Here is a 22,944-nt window from a genome sequence, read left to right as displayed (position 1 = left end):
ACAAAATCAACATACTTAAATGTTTTATGTTAACATACTTCAAAGACACATTCACATACTTAAATGTCCTGTTTTTACCTGACGATTTCGACTCGTTGAAGTAACCAGTCATGACATCAATTTTACTTTAATCTTATCAGTTTCAAAATTATTTAAGTATTGTAATGTGTTTACAATAGTAAGGATTACTTTCTTTTGTTCCACAAAATTGATTATAAATTCCTAAAGAACGCTGGTGAAGGCTGTTGTGTTCAACATTACGTGTATTCAGTATGGCATTCTTGTTAATAAAATTTATTTTAAATATTTAAATGGCCGTATATACTCGGTAACGTTGTAAAAATCAGTACATCTAATAATTGATATTTTTTAGTTTTTTGTTTTGGTAGTCTTGCTACAAATTCAGAGACGTAACGGCTGGAATATTGCCGGGATAAAACTACCGTGGTTACAACTTGTGTAGTGTGTTTCTTCTTCACAACAGTAGGAGTTGCTCCAGCGGCAGAAGGAATTGAATCACGCCACGGTTGGCACGCAATTCGATCCAATGAGGGGTCTTAATTGCAACATTTATGACATTGCCGTGGGAGTACCTCCCCACTCCGAGTCCCGCAGGTCGCTGGAGCAAATGAGAGTCCAGGTCGCGGCACTATTTAAATAGGTCAGGCTTTTGCTTGACGGCTCAATGAATTCAATCTGTCGAGAAAAAGAAACCGCCCGACCATCATGGCGGTCAATATCGCGCCACCTGCGAAAATAATGGCTATATGCGGACGGTTAGCAATGAATTTATATTCGACTCGTGAGACGGTGTGTACCATTCAAGTCCTTAAAGATCGTAGCCTAGACAAAAAAATAATCCTTCGAGATAATCCTTAACCCTTTCTAACCCAGAGCTGATTCTGGGAGACACTAAATTTCAAGACTTTATTTTAAAAATGTAAAACTTTTCTATTCAATCATAATATTGTGGCAGCTACGTGGTTATTGTGTATTTTGCTTTATTTTGTCATAAAACTTTACAGCACAAAAGAACACGTAGGCTAAATCTTTCCTGAAAAGAGCTGAAAATATATACATTTTCGATGCTACCTAGAAGTAACACTGGGTTATGGATAATTTGAAGAAAAAGTTCTAATATTAAATACCGTAAAGATTCTACCCCTGTAGTTGATAGCAGACTCAGCCGTTGAATCGTTGGGAGTAATCACCCAACACGTTTTTTAAGGGCATGCAACCACTGTAATGGTGGAATATGTTGAAAAATATGACTGTTTGGTGAAAATACACCTTCTTAGAATGCTCTATTTAAGATATTTCAAAATCTTATGATTTGGCAGAGATAATGCGTCAAACGTAAAACATTGGGCAGCAAAAGTTAGAGAAAATCACGTTTTTCTCAGATACTTAAGCCAAAATTTCAGATGACGAAAAAACCTCTATTTAACTTCGTTTTGTTTGTGTAAGTGATGGTGCGTACATATTTTGAATTTTCATTCCAGGCCAATAACCGCTATCTTAATCCATCTTACCATTTTCTAAGGCGTACAGGTATTAATCAGGATAAATGCTGACGCTTTTGAGGCTAGGAGTCGAATTTCTAATTTTTAATTTGGTGAACTTTCAAACTGTTTTTCTTACGAAACAATGCCTCTTGGATTCCCATGTTATCTGATTCATACCTCTCGATCTAACAGCCATTATCTTTTCTACTGAATACCGGTATTTTTAATTAGTCGGAGAATTTTATGAAATGTTCATCAATTTCAATGTGATTCATATTAATTACGTGAAATATTCTTCAATCTCCATCCGTTCTTTTATACTTTCTGCTGATCATAAATTGGATTTTTGGCGTCATTTTAATATACACTATCGCGTTATCTTCGTCAATTTTCTGCTGTGAGACATACTTAGGGTTGCGCTACTAGCTAAGCTTGCATGCAAACTGAAAATTCCGAGTTTATCCGCCACGAAATCGTTTTACCCTTGGAAAAATTGGTGTGGAAATGAAATATTTAGATATGTGTATACCCTTTCAGAATCACAAACCGAGTATTTGGGATCCATTTTGTCGAGCACGTAAAAGCTGATCGCATTATTTTCCAAAAGTCATCATTTACAAACGTAGGAATAGAAAAACGTGTTACCATCCGGTTACCTAAAAAAATATAAGGAAACTCGATCGACTAATCAGTTGTAAACTCATTAAGATTACCAGATTCGCCAATGAGTTGCGAATGTTGTTTTGTCCTAGAAATGTATGCTCATTTATATATTCGTTGCAGTTGTAACAGAAAGTGAGTACACTATTAAATTACATTTATGGTAATCCTTGAAAAAATTGTAGCAATTCACCTAAGTCAACCGATAAATAAAAACCCTTAATACTAAGTAGGAAGCCAGCATTAAGAAAAAATAATGTCTCCTTGGCTTTTAGTCAACTGCTTTTTCAGCTAGTTGGCTTTCGATGCGCGATTGGAGTTTTACCGAAACAAAGGTGACACTTTCAAAACACGTCGGCATATTCTTAGGTGAAGCACAAAGCTTTCCAATTTTACCCAAATGCTGTTAAGTGACGCCAGATGGTGTTAGAGTACTCAAATTTTTCAACGTACTATATTACTATAACTACTTCTTGAGTATGCTGTGTAATTCATCTAGAATCCTGTTTAGTTTTCGCATAAGGCTAGATGATTGCTCGTGGAGGTAATCGCATACTAAACTACTATAATAAACATATCCTCGAAGTGTGAGGTTGCCAAGGGAAGTTCCACCCTACCCTAAATGTGTCAATTTCACACGTCTGTAGCTTATTTTAGAGTGTGCTGTTCGCTAACCTCTCAATACAAACCTTCCGGTTGAGTCACTGAGGGAGTGGAAGTTCATTGGCAAATAAACTATTGCCCTAATGCCTTTGAGAGTACTCAAATACCTGGAAAATCGACTTCTTCCGAAATCCGAAGAAAAGGAATTCAAGTATAAAATAAAGTTGGTAGGATTATCTCCCACCAACAAATATCTTTCTTCCTAGCCGACATTTTTCCTTCTAACTCTTACTAGAATTTGGATTTCCCGTCGACGAACTTATTTCCCTTTTACCCAAATAGTTTCTCATTCCTTATCATTCCACTCGAGTGCCTTCCTGAATGGTCGATGATCTTACGGATTCCCGAAGAAACTGACAAGAAAAACATTTTCTTGAATGAATAGTCGTTATGGGATACATGGTTATTTGTCATATGTAGTTAATTCTAAAATTAAGAATATTTTCTAAAACTCAAAAAATCTATATAAAAAAGTTTCATATTGTAAACATTTGATGGCATTAGTTTAAACTCTGTCGCTCCATAAGGTCGTGAGAAATCTGGAATGACTACTTGGATATAACTGTAAAATATATTTCCATACGAAGGTGAGAAAACATCTTCACGGAGTTCAAAAAGTGTGAATTGGAGTGTAGCCTTTTACTGTGCGTCAACCTGCACACTTCGGAACGAGGACGAGAGAATATGGGAGGCATTCGAGATGTGGGTATGGAGAAGAATAGAGAGGGTGAAATGGACGGAGAGGAAAAGGAACGACGAAGTGCTGGACACAGTGGGTGAGGAAAGGCAGCTTCTAAATGAGATTCGGAGGAGACTGAAGGTATGGATGGACAGACTACTTGGCGGGGAGGGGATGTTGAAAATGGTGTTAGAGGGTAGAATGTTAGGGAAACGAGGGAGGGGAAGGAAAAGGATAGGATTTTTTGATAGATTGAAAGAGAATGCGGTTTATTGAAAATTGAGGAGTGTAGTCCATGAAGGGACGGGATATTGCCAGAATACTTCATAAATTCTCCATGCAAACCCACCTTAATCGGTAGAACAATTCAATTGTAACTGAAATAAAACTCAACAGATTCAGGCTTCAATTGGTGAAGGTTAGACATATTTAAAATAAGTAAAATATCGTAGCACTTTTCCACATAAATGTTGACTTCGTACGACGCGCTTCGGCTCACAGAACCATCTTCTGGTACGCTTTCCACCTTCATCATCTGGTCTTGTACCAGAAGATGGCTCTGTGAGCTGAGCGTCGTACGCAGTAAAAACTTTGGTGGAAAAAACTGCAATCTTTTATTTATTTTAAATATGAAATAAAACTCTCGTAATTTTCAATAGATTATACATAGAAATACGTGAAAATCGTACTTTCATTTTTTTTTATCGCACTTTCGATAATAGTTTATCGCATATTGTAGTGTCTATTTTTTATTTTCATAATGAGACAGATGACGATAAAATGTAGTGAAACTCAGTTATATGACAAAATACATAATATTTTAAATGATTATGTTATATAACAACTATAAATTAAGGAATAAGACATGTCGTGGCGGAGGTGTAGCTTGCCCATGCCCACTTGTAGTTCGCGTCCACGTAGAGTCCAAGCCAACTTGCAGCAGGCCAGTCGCTCACATGCTTTAAGCGGTGATTGTCGGCGGAGCATTTAAACTGCTCTCGGCACAAAATGTACGAATTTTGCCGTCGAAAAGGCAAATTTGCGTAAAAATATCTTAAAAATCCAGTCATCGCATCTATATCGCATTTGCGATTTTCACGCATCTCTAATTATACATAAAAGCGCTCTTCCAAATGATGCCATTATCAAAGTATGCCTTCTGCACAGAAGCTACCCAAAAGGTTTTTAGAAAGACGAGCGTGATGCGCCCGCTCCCAGCGGGCCTCCCCCCGCTCTTTTCAATGCAGGTCCACAGAGGGATAGGCGCGTTTCTAATTTTACAATGTAGAAAAAAAGGCAGGGTCTTATGTACAAATTTAATTGGAATGTTCATGAACAAATTGAGGTCAGAGGACCTCTTTAAAAACAAAATTGGAAGTAATTACACTATCCTCTGTTAAACGCACATGATGACTCATACTTACATACTTATCAACAGGAGACTTGAACGTGGAATCAGCCGCATTTTGATAAAATTTATTTAAAGAATGCGAGATGTTGTTGCAAATGAACAAATGTATCAGTTTGTGCGCCGTTAACGCCATAAATATTTACCGGTTTTTGTTTTTTTTGTTTTTTTTAATTATTTAAAAACCAATTTTAGGAAACAATAGCATTAATTAGGAAGTAAGATATGCCGTCGCATGTTCTCTGATAAATTCTGTGAATTTTGGTACCTCATTTGTAGAGTTTGGCTGCGTATAAGTCGAGAAAAAGGTATCTATACAGTAGAAATAATACAGAAGATTGAAAGGAGATAGACCTTGTCGTGAATTAACATTTTGGGGGGGGGGGAGAAAGGACAGACCGGGGCGATTCGCAAATGCTCTCAGCAAACCTCCCTCAACCGGGAGAATGCCTCAATAATAACAACACATGCGTAAAGGTCCCTCACACTGCGCATACATTCGATAGAGACAGGAGGGCATTCAGGCAAAACGCATCAGCAGCAGTTTCCCACTTATGGTCCAACCCAGTCGGTCCGATAACAATGGAGACCTCGCCTCAGAGGAGAGGGGTCGTGGTGTTGTTGGGCGGAACACTGTTTTCCTTCCTCTCGCTTCCTGGATTCGGGAAGGAATTCCCTATATTGCATGCTCATTCACCTGTCAGCATTTCTGGCTCGCCAGAAGGAAGCTCGGAGGGAGGAGGGGAAGCGTTTGACGTAGCCCTTAAATGATTGATCGATGGATCAAGAGCGCTGCTTCGACGGATATAACGGTCTCCCCGACAAAAGGACGAGGAAATTCAAATTTCGATCGAAGGAAATTCAGTGAAGCGTAAGTTGACTATCCAAATTAATTTGAATGCGTCGTGGAGTGATGTGAATTCTCTTTTCTCCTTTCGAGACAGATGCGATGTATCTTTCAAGTTCGTGTTTGCTGGAAGGATTTTATTCGGCCCCCTTTTCTCGGCATTTCGAAGGGATCTTTTTATAAAACTGAATATTCATAGCACAGGGATATTTTCTTTGATCCGCGCACACTCCGTGACCTCCTTCTTTAGCTGTTTCAATCTATTTAATTGGTAATGTGGCGGCAATTCAGACGACACTCGTTCGGCGCCGTTCATCGGTTGCTGCACCCTTCACCACGAGAGGTCCAGGAGGACAGCGGGCAACGGGTCAACACAACCCCTTGGGGCATTGTTAACAGAGCTGAAATTAAGTATCCGAGAGATAGGAAAACTTCGAACCTATCGTGGTGAACACTCATTAAAAATATTTGTGGTAGAGCCCTGCAGAAACTAAGACTTGTCGCGCGTGTAATGGGGAGGATTTCAGGATGACATATTAAACCAGAGATGCTATCTCGCACTCGTCCGGCCTTTCCTTGAATATGCAGTGAGCATATGGGATTCAGCGCTGACAGACTTAAAGCGTGAAGTTAATGAACTGGAAAATTAAGCTGTGTGATTCGTTAGAAGCTGATACGGGCGTACAGAAATCTTTACGTAGATGTTAAGCAAATTAGGCTGGGAGACGCAATAGATTCGTTGGCAGGGCGCTGAGCTTAGATTTCTTGAGCAAATGAGAATGGATACCTTCAAGAGCGGCACAGAGAACATAATATTAGAACCCCTCTATATTTCAAGGTCCGACAGAATCGATAAATTAAGAGAGATAAGTAGCCGAACGGATAGGTATAGGAATTCATTTTACCCCCGAACAATAAAGTACTTTAATAAATGCTAGGTGGAGCATCGTTAGAGCATTTTGTTTTTACTGTTGACTGTTGTTTTCCTAACATCCCACGTCACACATCTTTTGTGGCGATTTCCGGGGTAATAAGTAAATGCAGTGAATCGACACGTGGAGATCAGTGAAACGTAGTCACTACGCTTCAACATTCTGAGGGCATCCACTTTTATTTAAGGTAAATTAGATTGATCTCTTGCTGATGTTTCATTTAAGAAAATTAAGTTCTTTTTTTCATCAACGAATTGAGCTACGAATTTGGATGGATACTGTACCGAAGTATCATCATCTGTATAGAGCGTGAAAAACTACTTTCATATTCTGATGCGTCGATAAGATCCTCAAACAGATTGGTTATCGTCATGGAGACAGTGAATTTTGCCGTTTGGAAAAATGGGAACCATCTGTATTGATTTCCTTCCGTGGCATTGGAGGATTCAGTGAATTACTCTCGTCCTGTTCAAATAGATATTCTTCTTTCATTACCGCCCGTTTGCTTGCCCCGTGGAGTCACTTCCTTTCGTCTCTGGACGCTCTGCATATTTTCCCGAGCTAATCCCATGCTTCCGTCATAATATACCTCGTCCCACTAAGGCGCATCCCAATAAGTCGCATTTCGAAGTACTAAAATTTTCGTACATATTTACTTAGATCGCGTCGCATGTAGAGCACTACAACAGTATAAAAATAATCCACAGCATTTCTGCTCCCTATGTACAGGATACCACATTTCGTGATCATATGATCCATCTGATTGGTCTAATTGACTGTTAAAGCCGATAGCATTGTTTTTATGTAGTTCATCTCGTTTGAAATTGTAATATCGATTGAATTCAATTCTCACAAAGAAGTACAATGGCCAGGATTTTAATGCTTTATATTTATAAGTATTTCTTTGGATAACTTTTCTTATTTCCCATTATATTATTACACAAAGATACGTATGAGACAGATAGTCAGGATGGAACGAATAGTGGATAAGGGATGCTAATAACAGTGTAAGGGGAATGATGTTAGATAACCAATTCGGAACTTTAAAAAAATGTCGGCTCCCGGGTGGTAAGATTTTTGTGTTTCTGACTGTACTACGTTGCAATTTTCAGTATGATCTTGACTCAATTATTGCGTCCGTGTAAGTGTATTTTTAGTACCTTGAAAAAGATTTCGTACCAACTTTTATGATCTATAAATTCTAAATTGAGAAATATCTGTCCTGCTACCATCTCATGTGCGTGCTTTTTGAACTTCCTGCTTAATAGTTACGGCTGAGCGCTCAATCTATTGAATACAGGCGAAACAGGAATTGCAAAAGTTGCGGTCGAGCAGCTTACTATCCTGTTTCGTTCCACATCACCTCACATAGAGACTGTGATGCGATTAGATTTGCAAACGTGAATGCTTTATCACCCCATATCGTGAGCACGTGAGAGCCATTGAGCGCACTCTGTCCCTTGGTACAACGTCATTTAACCCTGCTCAAGCCGAGCAAGTGACGTCATCGGACGCTTAAGAAGACCCGATCGAGCCTTCTCATTTTCGCAACGAACTACTTGTTTAAGACTTTCTCCATCTTCTTAGTATGTTCGTAGTATGTAGACACTTTAAAGCACTTTCTTGTGAGTTGAAAATAATCACCTTGGATAAATTCGTCAAGAGAAAATCATTTTGCAAAGGTGGGATTTTAACTTTTCCCACTTTGAAACGACATCTGCTTTGACCAGTCTTATTACACAGAGGATTTTTCTCGCTACGAAATCATCAATTATTTATTGTACAATTTATTTACAATTTGCCTTCAATTACCCTGAAATTTTCTCCTTATGCAATTTTTGGATCAATGACTTTTAGGTGGTAAATTAATATTTCATGGAGAGTCTCATCCTGCACGTAATTTTGCATTAGTGCGCGTGACTGTGTACAAATTTACTTTTTTATGCAGTGCTACGAAAAGGTTGGTATTTTCTCGAAGCTAACTTATTTTTCTATTTGAGATTCTCATATATTTTGACTAGGGTTTACTCTAAGTGTCCTAACATTTCTTGAGGATAGTGTAATTTGGCACCGTAAATAAAAGAATTTACAGGTGGCGTGGAAATATGCCCTGAAAAAGCGGCTTCTTCAACACACACGTGACTAAGTAAAACGAAAGCGAATCCTTAAGGCGTGTAGCCCATTATGAGGATATTTATTCTAGCTCACGTCTAGATTATTTACACTGACTATATACTTGTATACTGTCACTTGATTGATTACTCTAAGTACTGATTATTCTACTCATCATGCTCATTCGTGCAACTTGAACCAGAGGAAAATTAAAAAATTATGAATATCTTTATCGGCGGAATGCCAAATCATTTCAATATCAGTTTTTCTGATTTTGAAGGTGCATCTATTATGACCTGTAAGCTAAAACAGCCCATTTTTCTCGCAACGAAATCAGCAATCTCATTTTATACTCATTATCATTTTCCCTATATATTTTCCGGAATACTTGTACTCCTTAAGCTATTTTACGGTTGATTGAGAATGTATACCTTTACTCCGATAGCTCATATATGCAGACGTCGAGAAAAGGCTATAAAATTAGTTATGATTTAATTAATGATACTAAATATCTACATCCTCATTTTTAACAGGAAAACGTAACTTTTGGACCCATTCCTCTGCCTAATTGTCTGTCACAACGGGTGAAATTCTTTCTTATGACAATCAGTTACACATTTATCGATCTTTTAACGACGTCATTCCTATGTACTTCGTAAAACGGTACTACCTACATATGTCTCCACCCTGATATCGAACAGTCCACTGCCTGCCTTCACTCTGTCATGAAAACGAACGTCAATTTTCCAAACAATTCGACTCTTTTCGCTAACTCGATTTCATACCTAAACAGATATGCCCCTTTATACACTGTACCATTCAGGCATTTGGTCCCAAAATCAACCTTGATCACTGAAGCCACTCTGTTTATATTAGCAGAAGAGTACCCCATTCATGGTCTGGTTTTCAGTTAGTTCTTACGAGCTGCGTATGAGGCTATAACGAAAGTGGACCAGATGAATCTCCTCAGGACTCCTCACGAAAAACTCTTTTGTGGGGACCAATAATATACCCTAGCAATGCATCCACTGTTCACATGATCTAAGTTCTCTCTCAAAACAATCAACACTGTGATACAATTTCGTTTGCTTCGCCTTCTACGATAACTCAATCTATCTCTATGTATCTGTCTTTTTTCTACATTTCTATATTCTCATCGATCTCTTCGCCGAAAGTCAGTACATTTGCGTTTTCCGGATCTGGTGTGAAATCCGTGCGATCAAGTACATCGCCTGCAAATTGAAGTCGATAATTAATTTTATATCCTCAGGGAATTATGATATTATCTTCCTTTTTCCTTGCTGCAGCGCGATGGACAAAAATTTACTTTGTCGCATAGACTTCGAAAATAAATATTAGTATGGAAAGATGTTTTTGTGAAGTTTTTTTAGTGTATCACTAGTCTATTTAGCATTCATCATCTATTTAGCGTTTTTACGCATTGTCTTCTTGTTTTATTCTCCTGGATACCTGGTACAAAGCTGGTTGAAAAAATGGATCTATTATTGATTATTTCAATATTTATTATTACGAACATCAAATCTGCTCCATGTTGATTGCGTTGGCCTATCTAAATTTACAGAGCGAAAGAGTAGTTGGGCTGTTAAATTATTCCCTCGTTACCAATTTAAACCATTCGCTATTTTTTTTGCGGTCCTATTTCACGAAATTCTTTTCAGAGTGTTTCATGTGAATCAAGTTTTGTTGCGGGACATTATTTTTTTAACTAATCAGAAATTGTAATAAATGTTTGTCAAATCCTGCAATACTCTAGAGGAAAAACGTCACCTCAACAGCGATTATGCTCATCCTCCAAGGTAATGTAAACCATGCCGCTTTGAATCCATCTCAAATGCAAACCGAATTCTAAGATTTTTCCCATTCCATTTATTATCTCCATACATTTATTTACTTTTTCAGCTTGTTTAATTATTTTATGATACACCAAATTGACACATTTGCATTGGATGAATAGAGTTCCTTATCTTTGCTTACACTTATATGAAAAAAGGAAATTTTACAGTTATGAATACAGGCTTCCCGTAAAATTTTGCTGGTGGAGAAGAATGGGAGAGCCATATTTCAGAAATCCCGAAGAACTATTTCGATATTTTGCATTGCTTCAAAGATTTATTCACAGAGATAAATGCCTGCAGAGTTTAGATTTAAAAAGAACATGGGACCAAGCTTTGTTGTCCCCAACGGCCAGTTTATGTCGCACATAATATATGTCATATAAGAATATTAGTCATTTTTTGTCACGTAACACTTAAAGTATATGTGGCTTAAGCTGCAGTAAGTTGGTGACTCGTCACAGAATAGCAATAGAAAATTCTCTATACAAATTATAAAAATATATCTTATTATTATATTTCTATATCGTATTAGGATTATCTTACGTGCATTAACAATTTATTTGTATCGTGATTTATTTTATTGACTTTGCCAATGTATATACAATTACCAACATAGGTAATTTCTCAAGATAATGCAGGGAATACAACCATTCATAGACAAATGCAGGCAGAAAAAATAATAAACACAGTTAAAGGGGGAAATTTCTGGTACGTGCATAAATAATACCTTTACACAAAATTGGATTCATGGATTTGTAATAAAAATATTCAAGCGGTTTTGGGTAGGTTAACATGAGCATCTAGTAATACAAGAAGTCTTTAATTTAGGGGACTAATGGTGATGTCAAGTCACAAAAATTTAATTTTAGGGTAAATATTTCGCAGTTTCTCACTGTAAATGATATTATCCAAATTTTTTGGTCTGTGTGTCTTATTTCATGTTTGACACAACCAATTTCGTTGAAAAAAGCAGCATAAACATCATTTAGAGATGTCTACTTTTTTTGTATTCTTTGTCGATTGTCAATCTCTCATTATCGAGTATTCTGAAGCCATCTCCGGTTAACGTGAATGTAATGGATTCCTATCATACCTCCTTTCCTTTTCTTGTTTCATTTTGTCCTTGCAGTTTTCCGCTGATCTTATTCGGAGCTTTTCATGTGTACACATAATACATACATAAACTCCCGACAGAAGAATATATATTTTCACGCCATTGCTCCCTCTTGTCCAATCGTATTATTTCTCCGTATGGATTTATCGTTAGGTGATTCATCGGCAAATATGCTCGTAATATGCGAAACTCGTGCGTTCGTCAGTTTTTGAGTTTTTCTCTTATATTTTTTTATGCATCCGTGAGATAATATATATATGGGGATATCAATGTGCATTTACATAATTATTTCTATCATCCGTGTTACATTTTGTGCTGTTTGCAAATTTCTGTGCATGTCATCTACATGTTTAAACATTTGTGTCCTTCAGTGTTCATTGTACCTCAGGCTAAATGGCTACCATGGCAAACTGATAAATACATTTGTTTATGTGTTGCCCAAGTGATGTCCACGGTGATGTGTTCCATTTAAATTTAAATGGCATTCCTTGCTGATTGTGCCGTTACCGCTGGGAATACAAACGCTTCAAGGCTGCTGGAAGCTGGAACGATGTGTATTTATTTTTAAACTCTGAAATACCCGTTATTGGTGCATGGGAGTTCAAAGTTCTTATTTTACGCTGGTGTTCTGAGCATAATTTGAATTACGCATATTAATTTTCCTGGGCGTCTATGATGCGTAAGGCTGATAAATGTGAAAGCTCTACGTTTTTTGTGCTTCTTAATATATATTGCGAGCGCTCTCGTTGGAGCGGAAATTTTTTATGAAACATCTTTTCATTAATATATTAATGTTTTATTTGGAAAAAAAACTAAAATATAAAGCTGCGAGGAAACCAAGCGTTAATTACCCCGCTTGGTGCAGACGACGATTTTTGCGGAGTGGATTCTTTTCTAATTTGGAACCTCTATCAAATTTGATAAAGTTACATAATTGAAGTAAAAAAATAAAATCTGAAATCTTGCAAATATTGGTGGAAAAAAAAGACAAATGATGATCTTTTTTTGTGCTGTTGGGTGTTAGCGTTTTTTGTGTCTCGCATTCTCTCATTGTTTGATATTGTTTGATTACTCTTTCAATCTGTTATGTCTCTCTCTCTCTCTTTCTCTTCTCTCTTTCTCTCTCTCTCTCTTACCCATAATCCTCCGCTCCCTCCCCCACCACCACCACCATCCCTGTTTTTCCCATCTTTTTCCTCCCAGAGTATCACCGCAAGCGACTCATCGGCTCTCCGCGGACACTGAAGGGTTCGTTTTGTGACTTCACATTTATGTATACTATGCATATTTTTTCCAAGCTTTCCAAAAAAAACTAAAAAAATATAATAAGAATAAGTAACAAAAGCCCTAGTTCTCTCTCTACCTCCTCCCACATTCTTTCTTTTGTTCCCTTTTCCTTCTTGTCTTCCTTTCTCTCTCCTTTTCTCAACTTCCCCGGTGTGTTTACTATATCTGTTTAAAATTTTCCGTCCCTCTTCGCCTTCCTTCCGTCTAAACCTTGTCTCCTTTCCATACTCTCTCACTCTCTCCGTGATCTTTGTCTGTCTCTGTGTTAAATTTTTCTTGTTCTATCACTGCCACTGTAAATCTACGCTTTTTTATACATGGCTTTCACCTCCCCCCAATACTGACCTCTTGATGTTCCTCGCTTCTTTCTTGTTCTGTTTTTTCAAGTGTTTGCGGGCACCTCTCTGAGTATTTTGAAAGTATCCTACTGATGGTTGACTGTCTTTTTTTTAACTCATCTCTCATTGTTTTGTGTGGAATCGCTTTTTTACTTTCTTAATGGTGGGCATAATAAGTGTAATTTACTAATCATATTCGCATGCACGCCATTATATTTGAAAAGGTTAATCGATGTTTTAAAATTTTTAATTGATTACTGAGTTAGTTTTGGGATATTTGAATAATATTGGTGTGTACTATATGGTTTAAGTTGTTTTACACATCACGTTCTGAAAGCACACTTGAAGGCTGCATGGTATAAGGTTTTCGCGCTCAACTTTTTTGTGTTTTTCAGAAATAAGTTCATATTTTTTTTCAAATGAGGACGTATTAATAGACGTTAATTTGTTTTTAACGGTGGCATTGTGCGCTAAGCAACGCTATGCTCTCTTGTTTATAAATTTATATTTTTCGCTTCCATTTTGTTCCGCGAGCCAAATTTTTCAGAATAATGGCTTTCAAGTAGCGTCTTTGATACTTACATTTCAGAACTTTAGCCATTTAAACAATTTTTAGTGGAGAGCGGAATAGAGTAGTAGGAATAATTTTATTGATTACTAACTATGTGCAATGAATCGATGCAACTGTAAGAGAAAATCTTTTAAACGAAAAATTACTTGTGATAGTCATTTATTGTCAGGTTTTCATGCTCAATTGATCTCATTTCACTCATTCTATCAAATATTTGTTAATCGTGCCTCACCCTCAAAACTACTTTTGTGATTAAACTTATTCTTGTATACGAAATTTCTCTTCCCGCATTTGGTCTTTTCCACTTCTCATTAATAAAATATTTTTGACTAAAGAGTAATTTTCAAACATTGCGTCGTCTCCTCTTCACAATATTCTCTTTGATGACTGCTCCGCAAGTAACAATTTTTTAATCCAAGAAGTTATCCCAAGACATGGCATCAAATTATCTGCTTTTATGAGTCTTTGAACGAGATGGTTGAATTACCATACATTCTGTCTCACTTTAAATGTACATATGGATAGTATGTAAACGTTAAAATGTTTAGCTAAAACTCTAGTGGCCCTCAATGAATCTAGAAGAGATGGTATTCGATAGAGACGATTGAATCTTTCCTTCATCCATGCTTGCTCCTTAGTACTCCTGACGCCAATCGCTGATTCTCGCAAATTCAACGCATTTACACTCTCACTCTTTTTTTCCTCTTCAAAGAACACGTTGCGATGTACTCATTCTCTTTTCACTGAAACATTTGCACGAGAAACACTCATTACCACATACGAATCCATAAACATTACAGTAAACTTGCATCACAACAAAAAGCCACGGTAGGAAGAACATAGTCGGCTACACCATAAGAGTTTACAAAAATTTCTCGCCTCAATTGTAACTTAAATTGGAGATTTATGCATTTATGAGACAAACGAATAGAACTCTTTTCTCTTGCGATGCCTCAATCTTTCGCCTCCTTCCTAAATTCCTTGAAATATGATACCGGCTAATTCTTGTATTTTTGTCTTCTTGTCTTCATAGATCACCAGACAAAGCAACTGATACGTTTCCTCCTATTTCCAAGGCCCTTCTCAAGTACGTGTGTCTTTAAAGCTAACTGTATGTCGTGAGTCAAAAACGTAAATAGCTGCCTATATCTCCTTTCCCCTCGTAAATGTATCCGGCTCCGTTTCGTTTATTTTCGGAACTGCTGCTATATATATATATCCTATTTTTTTATAATTTGTGCAGACCTCTCCAAACTAGGCTCATCTAATTTTTTAATCTTAAGATCTTTGATAGCTCAACCCTCAAGGTAAGTGGAACGCAGACACTGTTTCCTTGTTTGCATTCTTATGTCACAAAAGAAACTGTTTTGGTTTTGGATGCAATGCTTCCATATTTTTTTAGCCTATGCATGGAATGAGTATTTTAATTTGCGATGAGCAAATTATACATTTACCTACTTAGATGTAAATTTACTGACGTTCTTCCCCACTCAACTTTGAGTAAAAGCATTGGTGATGGAGGAATGCCAGAAAACTGTGCATTTTTTTATATAATAAGTATTTAGAGAGTATAACTTATCATCTTCGCTGTATGCATATAGTTATTAATGTTGTTCATTATTTCATAGAAATTAATAGGTCTAACTGGTACTCTAATAAGTAATTATTCCCAAGTAGTTACAATAGAGACATAAAAATTCCCCTTTTTCTTGCTCTTTAAATTTCCCATTGCTCGATTTTATCCTTTGGTATAGCATGTCCCCTACCATTTGAAATATTAGGTAGCATCCCATGTAATGATTTCTTGAGAGATTAGCTTTCAGGCACTGCGATGCATGCATTTTTTTCAATATGTAAGAACAGAATAAACGCTCCTACGTAAATCGGTGCAGTGACTCCGCTGCATCGCGGTCCTTGCATACTGGCTCCATTTGACTCTGGGTCGGAAGTGTTGCCTAAACATTTTGATTGCCCCATTTGACTCGATACGCAAATCTACTACTCTTTGCTCACTCGCGCCGTCACTTGGGAAAACGCGGAACTAACGCTGAGGAGGTTCCGAGTACTACGTTGAAATCGGGCTGCTCCTCATAAGTTCCAATTTTTCTTACTAGCGGCGCTAGCATGCATAGATTTTGCCTTGCTTGAGGGGTCATCAAGGGTATTTGAAATTTTTGTGCAACAATCCAGCCCAGGTTGGATTTAAAGTTGAGCGACCAGTGTCTGGGGACCTTTGGAGAGTGCAGATTATCTGTCTTTCCCCAAACCCAATACCGAATGCCTCACAACCCACCAATGCTACCCTCTATCCACTTGTTCCATCACTACCCCCGTTTAATACTGCGACATCATTTTTACCCCCTCACCAAAAGTATCTTTAATGGCTTCATTTTGGAACCCCATTGTCACTTTTCATTTTCTCGCATTTCCAAGCGGGTTATTCCCAAGTTTCTACAGCCCTATCTGCTTTTGTCAGGGCGAGTGTCCCGAAAACGATAATTCATTAGCCTCGGGTAATTGGATGGAGACTCGAATGAATAACTTACTAACCGAATGGACACTTTGTACTCTAACGGTTGCATAATTACTGAACATATTTCGATGAGTACTCTTACGAATACAATAGTAACCAAGAAAGATCTGGTGCTCTCCCGGCTAATGGACTGAATAAGTTCTCCTTTCCAGCCGGGTGAGATAGTCCATTTTCTCCAACGTTTCGAGTTTCTTCTCCAACATGACGAAGAACGTCTTGGACCTCGGAACATAGGAAAAAATGCAACCAGATTTCTTGATTCTTTCACTCTTCGTTGTACTCGTGTAATTCCCAGTCGATTCATTTGCCGGTTGTTCTTATTTAAATTTGATGGTATTCATGCGGAACCCGATCACCAAGTTATTTGCCTGGATATCCAAAGCATTAATTTTTGTTCTCAATGAAAATTTGAATTCGCATGCAATTCCTCGACAAATTACTTGAGTGTCCTGTAATCATTCGTATACTCGAGTAAAAATGAATTATTGAGAGGACGCATGCCTCCTGCACGAACGATCTTCTTTTTGGCGACGAATTTCTCGTTAAAATACTTAGCCATCATTTTTAAATGGTCAGGGTATGTAAAGTAGAACGCTGTTAACTTTGCCTGTATCTCAAATACAAAAATTTTACCTTTTCATGATTTTATTCGATATATTCAACCGATTCAGGCATGGCATTGTGGAAGTTCGACGTATTGAAATAAAATGTAATTGTACTTATTCACAATTTTTTGACTTGTTGTATGCATCAAAATATTTGTGGAACAGTGCGATTTCATTTTATTTTAATTTATCAGATATAATTGTTTTAGACTTAATGTACAGGGAAATGTTGAAAAAGGTCTGACCTATGTACCCTGAAAATACTAGGATGATAGCATTACTTTTGCGGGATTTATCCGTCACAAATAAGAACGAGATCGAGAAGGAGGTATTTGTCATCTTAAATATGATCCACCCCTACCTTTTGCAGCTTGCCCTTATGTCAATGGCAGAGACTGCCGTGTGAACGTTGGTAGAAACCGCTGCTCTGGATACTGCTGGAAATGCGAGAGAATTTTATAATCATTTTTCACCGGGAAAGTACCCGATCCCTCGCAACCTTTACCTTCCTGCTCCACTGCGGTGTTTAAGGGCCGTGTTTAAAATAGTCATTTCCTACAAGGTGCTCAGCCCATAAGTGTCACCTTGTAACGAAATTTGATTTGGTGGACCATATTCAATCCTCATGCGACCCAAAACTATCCCTTGGGCGATTTTTGAGTCAACCTTCATGACGTTTAACCCATTATAACCCAATGTTACTTCAAAGCAACATCAAAAATGTATACATTTTCAGCTCCATTTAGGAAATATCCAAACAACGTATCATTTTTTGGTGTAAATTTCGATGACAAAATATTTATCTGCCTCGATAAGTATGATTGAGCGCAAAATTTTCATCTTTTCAGAATGAAAAATCTTGAAATTTGATTTCTCCCTTAAGCAGCTCTGGGTTATATAGGGTTAAGCGTCTCAATCAATTTCCATGCAATTTTTTTTAAATCTACCTCTTTTAAAAGCCTCGATGACAATTATAAATACGGCTCTTGACTCCTTGTTTCAATTCCTTGTCTTAATTTATGATTTCCATTTATCGTTCCTATTTTCCCCATTTGAATTGGTACATTGAGCCTTTGGCGTTGATTGCGAAACATAAATCCTTATTTTGGCACTTCAGTTTATAATCTAAAGCACCAGAAGCTATTCACAAAATATTTGATGACCTCAAATTGTAAGCAGTAACAATCATTGCGTCAGAATCTAGAGGCACTCTCAAGGTAAACTATATTTTGAAACCGTGGTGAGCGGTGTCCATTTTTTATTACAAAAAGATAATATTTTGTGAAGAGCTAACGGTATTTTTCATTTTGATGCCAACATATTTGTCGATTCTCCTTCCAATTCTCGATTTTTTTGCATTAATCCCTTTGTTTGATACGTATGGTTCCGTTTCCGAATCACTCCTTGTTTTTCTTTTGTACCGCATTTGGCTCGGTACACCTGCCTTTCTCCCATGCACCCGCTTCCTCTCCGCAAGCAGTTGAAACAAGAGACCGCAAAAAGGCAGGTGGGGTACGGAACCCTCACCCCATGCCTCCGTTTCCCCCTCCTCACCCCCCTCCCTCCCTTCCTCCCAAACACATCCCTTGTTTCGCATCCTCGTTAAGCACACATGCATACATGCAGAGGCGGGCCTGGCGTTCATTTAACCGGCGCCCGAAGACCCTTCGGGCACTGCGCTACAGGGGAGCGGAAGCAGGGGAGGGGGCGCTGCTGCGTCCAAAGGAAATCCCCCCTCGTGCGGCGGTTGGGATGAAGCTCCGGGAAAAGCAATCATGCGAGGGCAAAGTTTTGAAAAGTTGCGGAAGGAGCGCGCGGAACGCAATAGAAAAGAAAGGTAGAAATTCGTCGGTGATTGCTCAGTGCTTTAGCACGGTGAGGAGAGGCTTAAAGAAGAGAGAGGGAACTTGGTCACCTGATCGTGCTCCTTGCCTACCTAGTGTAAATACCTATCGGGTTTTACACCGGGTCTAAATCTTCCGTGGAATGTTGGGAAAGGATGTCAGGGGAATGAAGAGAATAGGATTTTCAGATGGGATGAAGGAGGGTAGGCCTTATTGTGAATGGAAGAGAGAAATATATGTTGGGAGGTGAGACGGGCCTGGATGATCGAAAAAATGCTCCAAGGAAACGAACCTTGACCGGTGAAATGCTTAATAATGAATCATCTGTAGTGACGCGGGAACGAAATGTAAATAAAGGGTCCAACTTAGGAAACAGGCAAGTTGATTCGAATTTATCAAATATAAATGAGGTACTTGGGAATCCACAATCTAAGGAATAACTCCAAGAAATAGTATTTTAGAACAAAAAGAAACAAACTCTTCTATGGTGTTTAAAAATGGTATCCGCCTGTTTTCTTTTCCCTCGATTCGAAGGATTCCTTCTGAATGGAGTAATTTCTGTTCCATCGCTTCTCCGGTCAAGGCAAGGGCGTACCCAGGATCAAAACTAAGGGAGGGGGGGCTAGCCATGATCGAGTTGTAACATTTTATCGCGGAAAAGGTGAATGAAACAAAAATTTTAAGAAAAGCATAACATGCCTTCATTACTTTACAAAATTATTTGCTTGAAATAAAATAGTTTTATTGTAGTTACATTTATTATGCTAATTTCATTTTTCATGGGTTTACAGAAAATTTGCTTAAAACTTTCGTTTCAATTCAGTACTGATTCACCTTAAAGGCTTTCGCGGTTTTTGGTTCTGGGGGGGAACGCTGCCCCCTCCTGTCCCCCGCTGGCTACGCCCATGGGTCAATGCTCAGTTTTTCTGTAGACAGCCGAGTGTCGTTTCACGTCTCCAATCCTCGTGGTCACAAGTCAATTTCTTCGATTCGAGGTCATTTAGTGTGGGGAAAAATGGCCCTGAAAAAATTAGTGGATCAAAGAGAATTGGGAATATTTCGAGATATTTATGATAAGGATCGAAATAATAAATGAGATGACGCTGAGATCTTCTCGAAGATGAGCCGAAGGAGTCAAGAGTTGAAGGCGAAATGACATCTCTTTTGGAGCTTTATTAATAGAAAAAAAGATTATTTCTGACTTATCTGAGTTTTCATGAATTCTTGATCGTAAAGATGACAAGCTTAGCCATTCCCTGGTGGCCCTTGATATGTTGCGTTGTTAATTATGAAGTCACATTAATTAAAAGCTTCGTAATGCTCAGCATTTTCCGTGAGCTGGTTCTTTGCTTCGGTTGATAGAACCTCACTCTCGCTTTTTTAATAAGTTATTATTTGATAATATCCCACCCGATCATTATTTATGTTGGTATCATGAGTTCGTTTTCATAGTTACTAGAGCAAAACCTGAATTTGAAAAGGTAGCTTTAAGGTTAAATGACTAATGGTCAAGGAGCAAGATAAATGCAGAATTACTGGCAAAGAGATGCTGATTACGAGCTGAAGGAAAAAGTAAATGATAGAAATGAGAATATGTAATCGCGCTTTGTAAGTTTCGGTGTGCCGGCGTCCACGTAAATTTGCCTTGAATAAATATTCATTGTGGTACTCTTTTTTACGTATTGGGCCGGAAAACCACGACGAAGAGAAACGATTTCGAGGATGGATTCAACCGATTCAGGCGTGATATAGTGGAAGTTTTACATGTTAAAATAAAATATAGGTAATTGCAATTCTCCACAATTATTTTAATGCATACGTGTTTCGTCTCATAGAGTCATCGTCTGTTATAAGACATTTTTAATAAGACACATTTGATTTCAATAAGATTTCGAGGATGCAGAAACGAAGCCTTTCTCCCCATCTCCTCACCTCCACCCTCCAAATAATACCTATTGCACGGTATATATATATATATTGAGTAACATCCCATCCCCTTCCCAGTAATTACTCTGAATAAAACTCTTTTTATTCATATATTGCCACTTCAATGAGGCGTAGAGTACTCTCTTCCTCCACATTTGCTCTCAGGCCTTCTTCACTATCACTTGTTCGGCCTCCGTCATATTTTTGGCCTCTTCTTTAACGCCCTCCACCTCGCTATCACCTCACCAATTGCGATGAATCGCGCCCGCTGGGGGCGTGGAGTCACCGTGCCCTGTCTTCCCTCCTCTGGCCGTGCGCAAGCAGGCGATTGGCCGACGAGGAGGACGAGCTGTCCGAGGTGCAGCCGGACGCGGTGCCCCCGGAGGTCCGCGCCTGGCTCGCCACCACGTTCACCCGCCAGCTGGGCGGCGGCGGCGCCGGGCGCGGCCGGCGGCGCTGGGGCTCCGATGAGGACTCCAAGCCGCGATTCCGCTCCGTCGCGCACGCCATCCGAGCCGGCATCTTCGTGGACCGCATGTACCGCCGGGTGCTGGCCGCCGGCGGGCCGCTCTCCATGCAGTTCCCGCCCGGAGTGGTCCGCGTGCTCAAGGCAAGACACCTTTCTCATTCTATCATTATAGTAAGAAAACAATACTAACTAATACACCTTGCTTAATTACATTGAACAATAATCAGCGTCCAGTGGTAGTATCTGCAACGGAAATCATACTGAATGAAACAATTAAGCAACTGAAAAAACTAGACGTAGAGTGTAGATGGGGTGTCAAAACTAGAAAAATCCATTATCCCGGACACCTGTCACATTGTGAAACAGTTCCTCTCTATAGAATATTGAAGAAAGAACACGAGTATACTTGAATTGGACCGTTTGTTTCGGGAGAATATTTTGAAACACAAGGGATAACAATAGTAATAATAGCAATAGCAATAATAAGCAACCGCTTATTACTAATTATAATACTATCTTGGGTACCCGTTGATACTATACGGGGAATTAAAGAGAGACAGAGCATGTCAACGTAAACAATTTCATCTATATTAGTGTATATGAATGGCATCATACCCCGATCATACAATCTCGGTCGGTACCTCGATAGCCATGGCAACCAAGTGATGCCCTCGTGTACCGAAATTTTCAAACTCGTCTGAATATATAAATGACCAATTGCAAATAATTTCCACTGCACTACAAATGGCGTCACTTTTTCCCTAAAAATCACCTCCACTACGCTGAAGTTTCTTCTCTGATTCATTTTCACTCTCTGTTACTCGAAATGGTCACATCCTACTTCATCAATATGAACACCGTATTGTCACATGTTCTTTACCGAGGTGACAGACGTCCATCAATGAATTGAAAGCATTTAAACACAAAATGTTTAATAAAATACGAAAGGTGACATCATGACAGAAAAACTTTTTGTGCAGTCGGCATTATTTTATCGGCCTAATTCACTGGACTAATTTCTGAGAACATAATTCATTCTCGTAGATGGAAGTAGTAAGTGAAGGATCTGTATAATAGCAATAGGTGGCCGGAGAGATTGAACATGGATGGGGAAAGTGTAGTGGAGGAGGATAATTTCGTGCCGGGGTTCATCGAAATCAGTTGTGAAGATAATTGGTAATGAAATCATACTTGTAGTCACTTGTAGTCGTGCTAGTCGTACCTCTAGTTTTGATCTAGCGTATGGCTCTATACGATGCCCTCCCGAAGGCATTATGGTAAGCAGGAGGCAACCTTACGTACCTTTTTTCTCTATTTATGAAGTAAATAATCCGAAGAAGGCGGGTTTTCCAGTCGTTTCTCTTGAAGTTGTGGTGAAATATTGTGCACATGATCCAAAGATATGTAGAAGTGACTAGAAATACCATTAATGACTGGCCAATTCTCAATTAATTTCATTTTTTAAGTAAGCGCCGGTAATGGCCGGTGACAATTGACTTCCTCGCCTCTTACACTCATCTCTCTTTTAAGTTTTCAATTTATCTATATTTATATATGAGGACTCTGAAGCAAATGGAGCACTATAAATTTCTTCT

At 38.5% G+C, this 22,944-nt stretch overlaps 1 protein-coding gene across 5 annotated transcripts in view; it reads left to right on the top strand.

Moving 5' to 3' along the window:
• Positions 1 to 22,944, top strand: part of LOC124155433 (calcium/calmodulin-dependent 3',5'-cyclic nucleotide phosphodiesterase 1-like) — a 423,875-nt gene that overhangs the window by 366,059 nt on the left and 34,872 nt on the right. For 2 of the 5 annotated variants that reach the window (XM_046529242.1, XM_046529246.1), the window contains exons 5-7: positions 12,980 to 13,024; positions 15,006 to 15,059; positions 21,205 to 21,490. In XM_046529242.1, coding sequence (XP_046385198.1) covers positions 12,980 to 13,024; positions 15,006 to 15,059; positions 21,205 to 21,490 — 385 coding nt within the window. Of the gene's footprint in view, positions 1 to 12,979; positions 13,025 to 15,005; positions 15,060 to 21,201; positions 21,491 to 22,944 lie in introns of all 5 variants that reach the window. The other 3 variants (XM_046529243.1, XM_046529245.1, XM_046529244.1) reach the window with 3 other exon arrangements.

Source organism: Ischnura elegans, chromosome 3 (genome assembly GCF_921293095.1).
Source record: "Ischnura elegans chromosome 3, ioIscEleg1.1, whole genome shotgun sequence".
Taxonomy (NCBI): domain Eukaryota; kingdom Metazoa; phylum Arthropoda; class Insecta; order Odonata; family Coenagrionidae; genus Ischnura; species Ischnura elegans.
The sequence above is the reverse complement of the archived record's forward strand: the minus strand, read 5'-3'. Positions and strand labels throughout refer to the sequence as shown.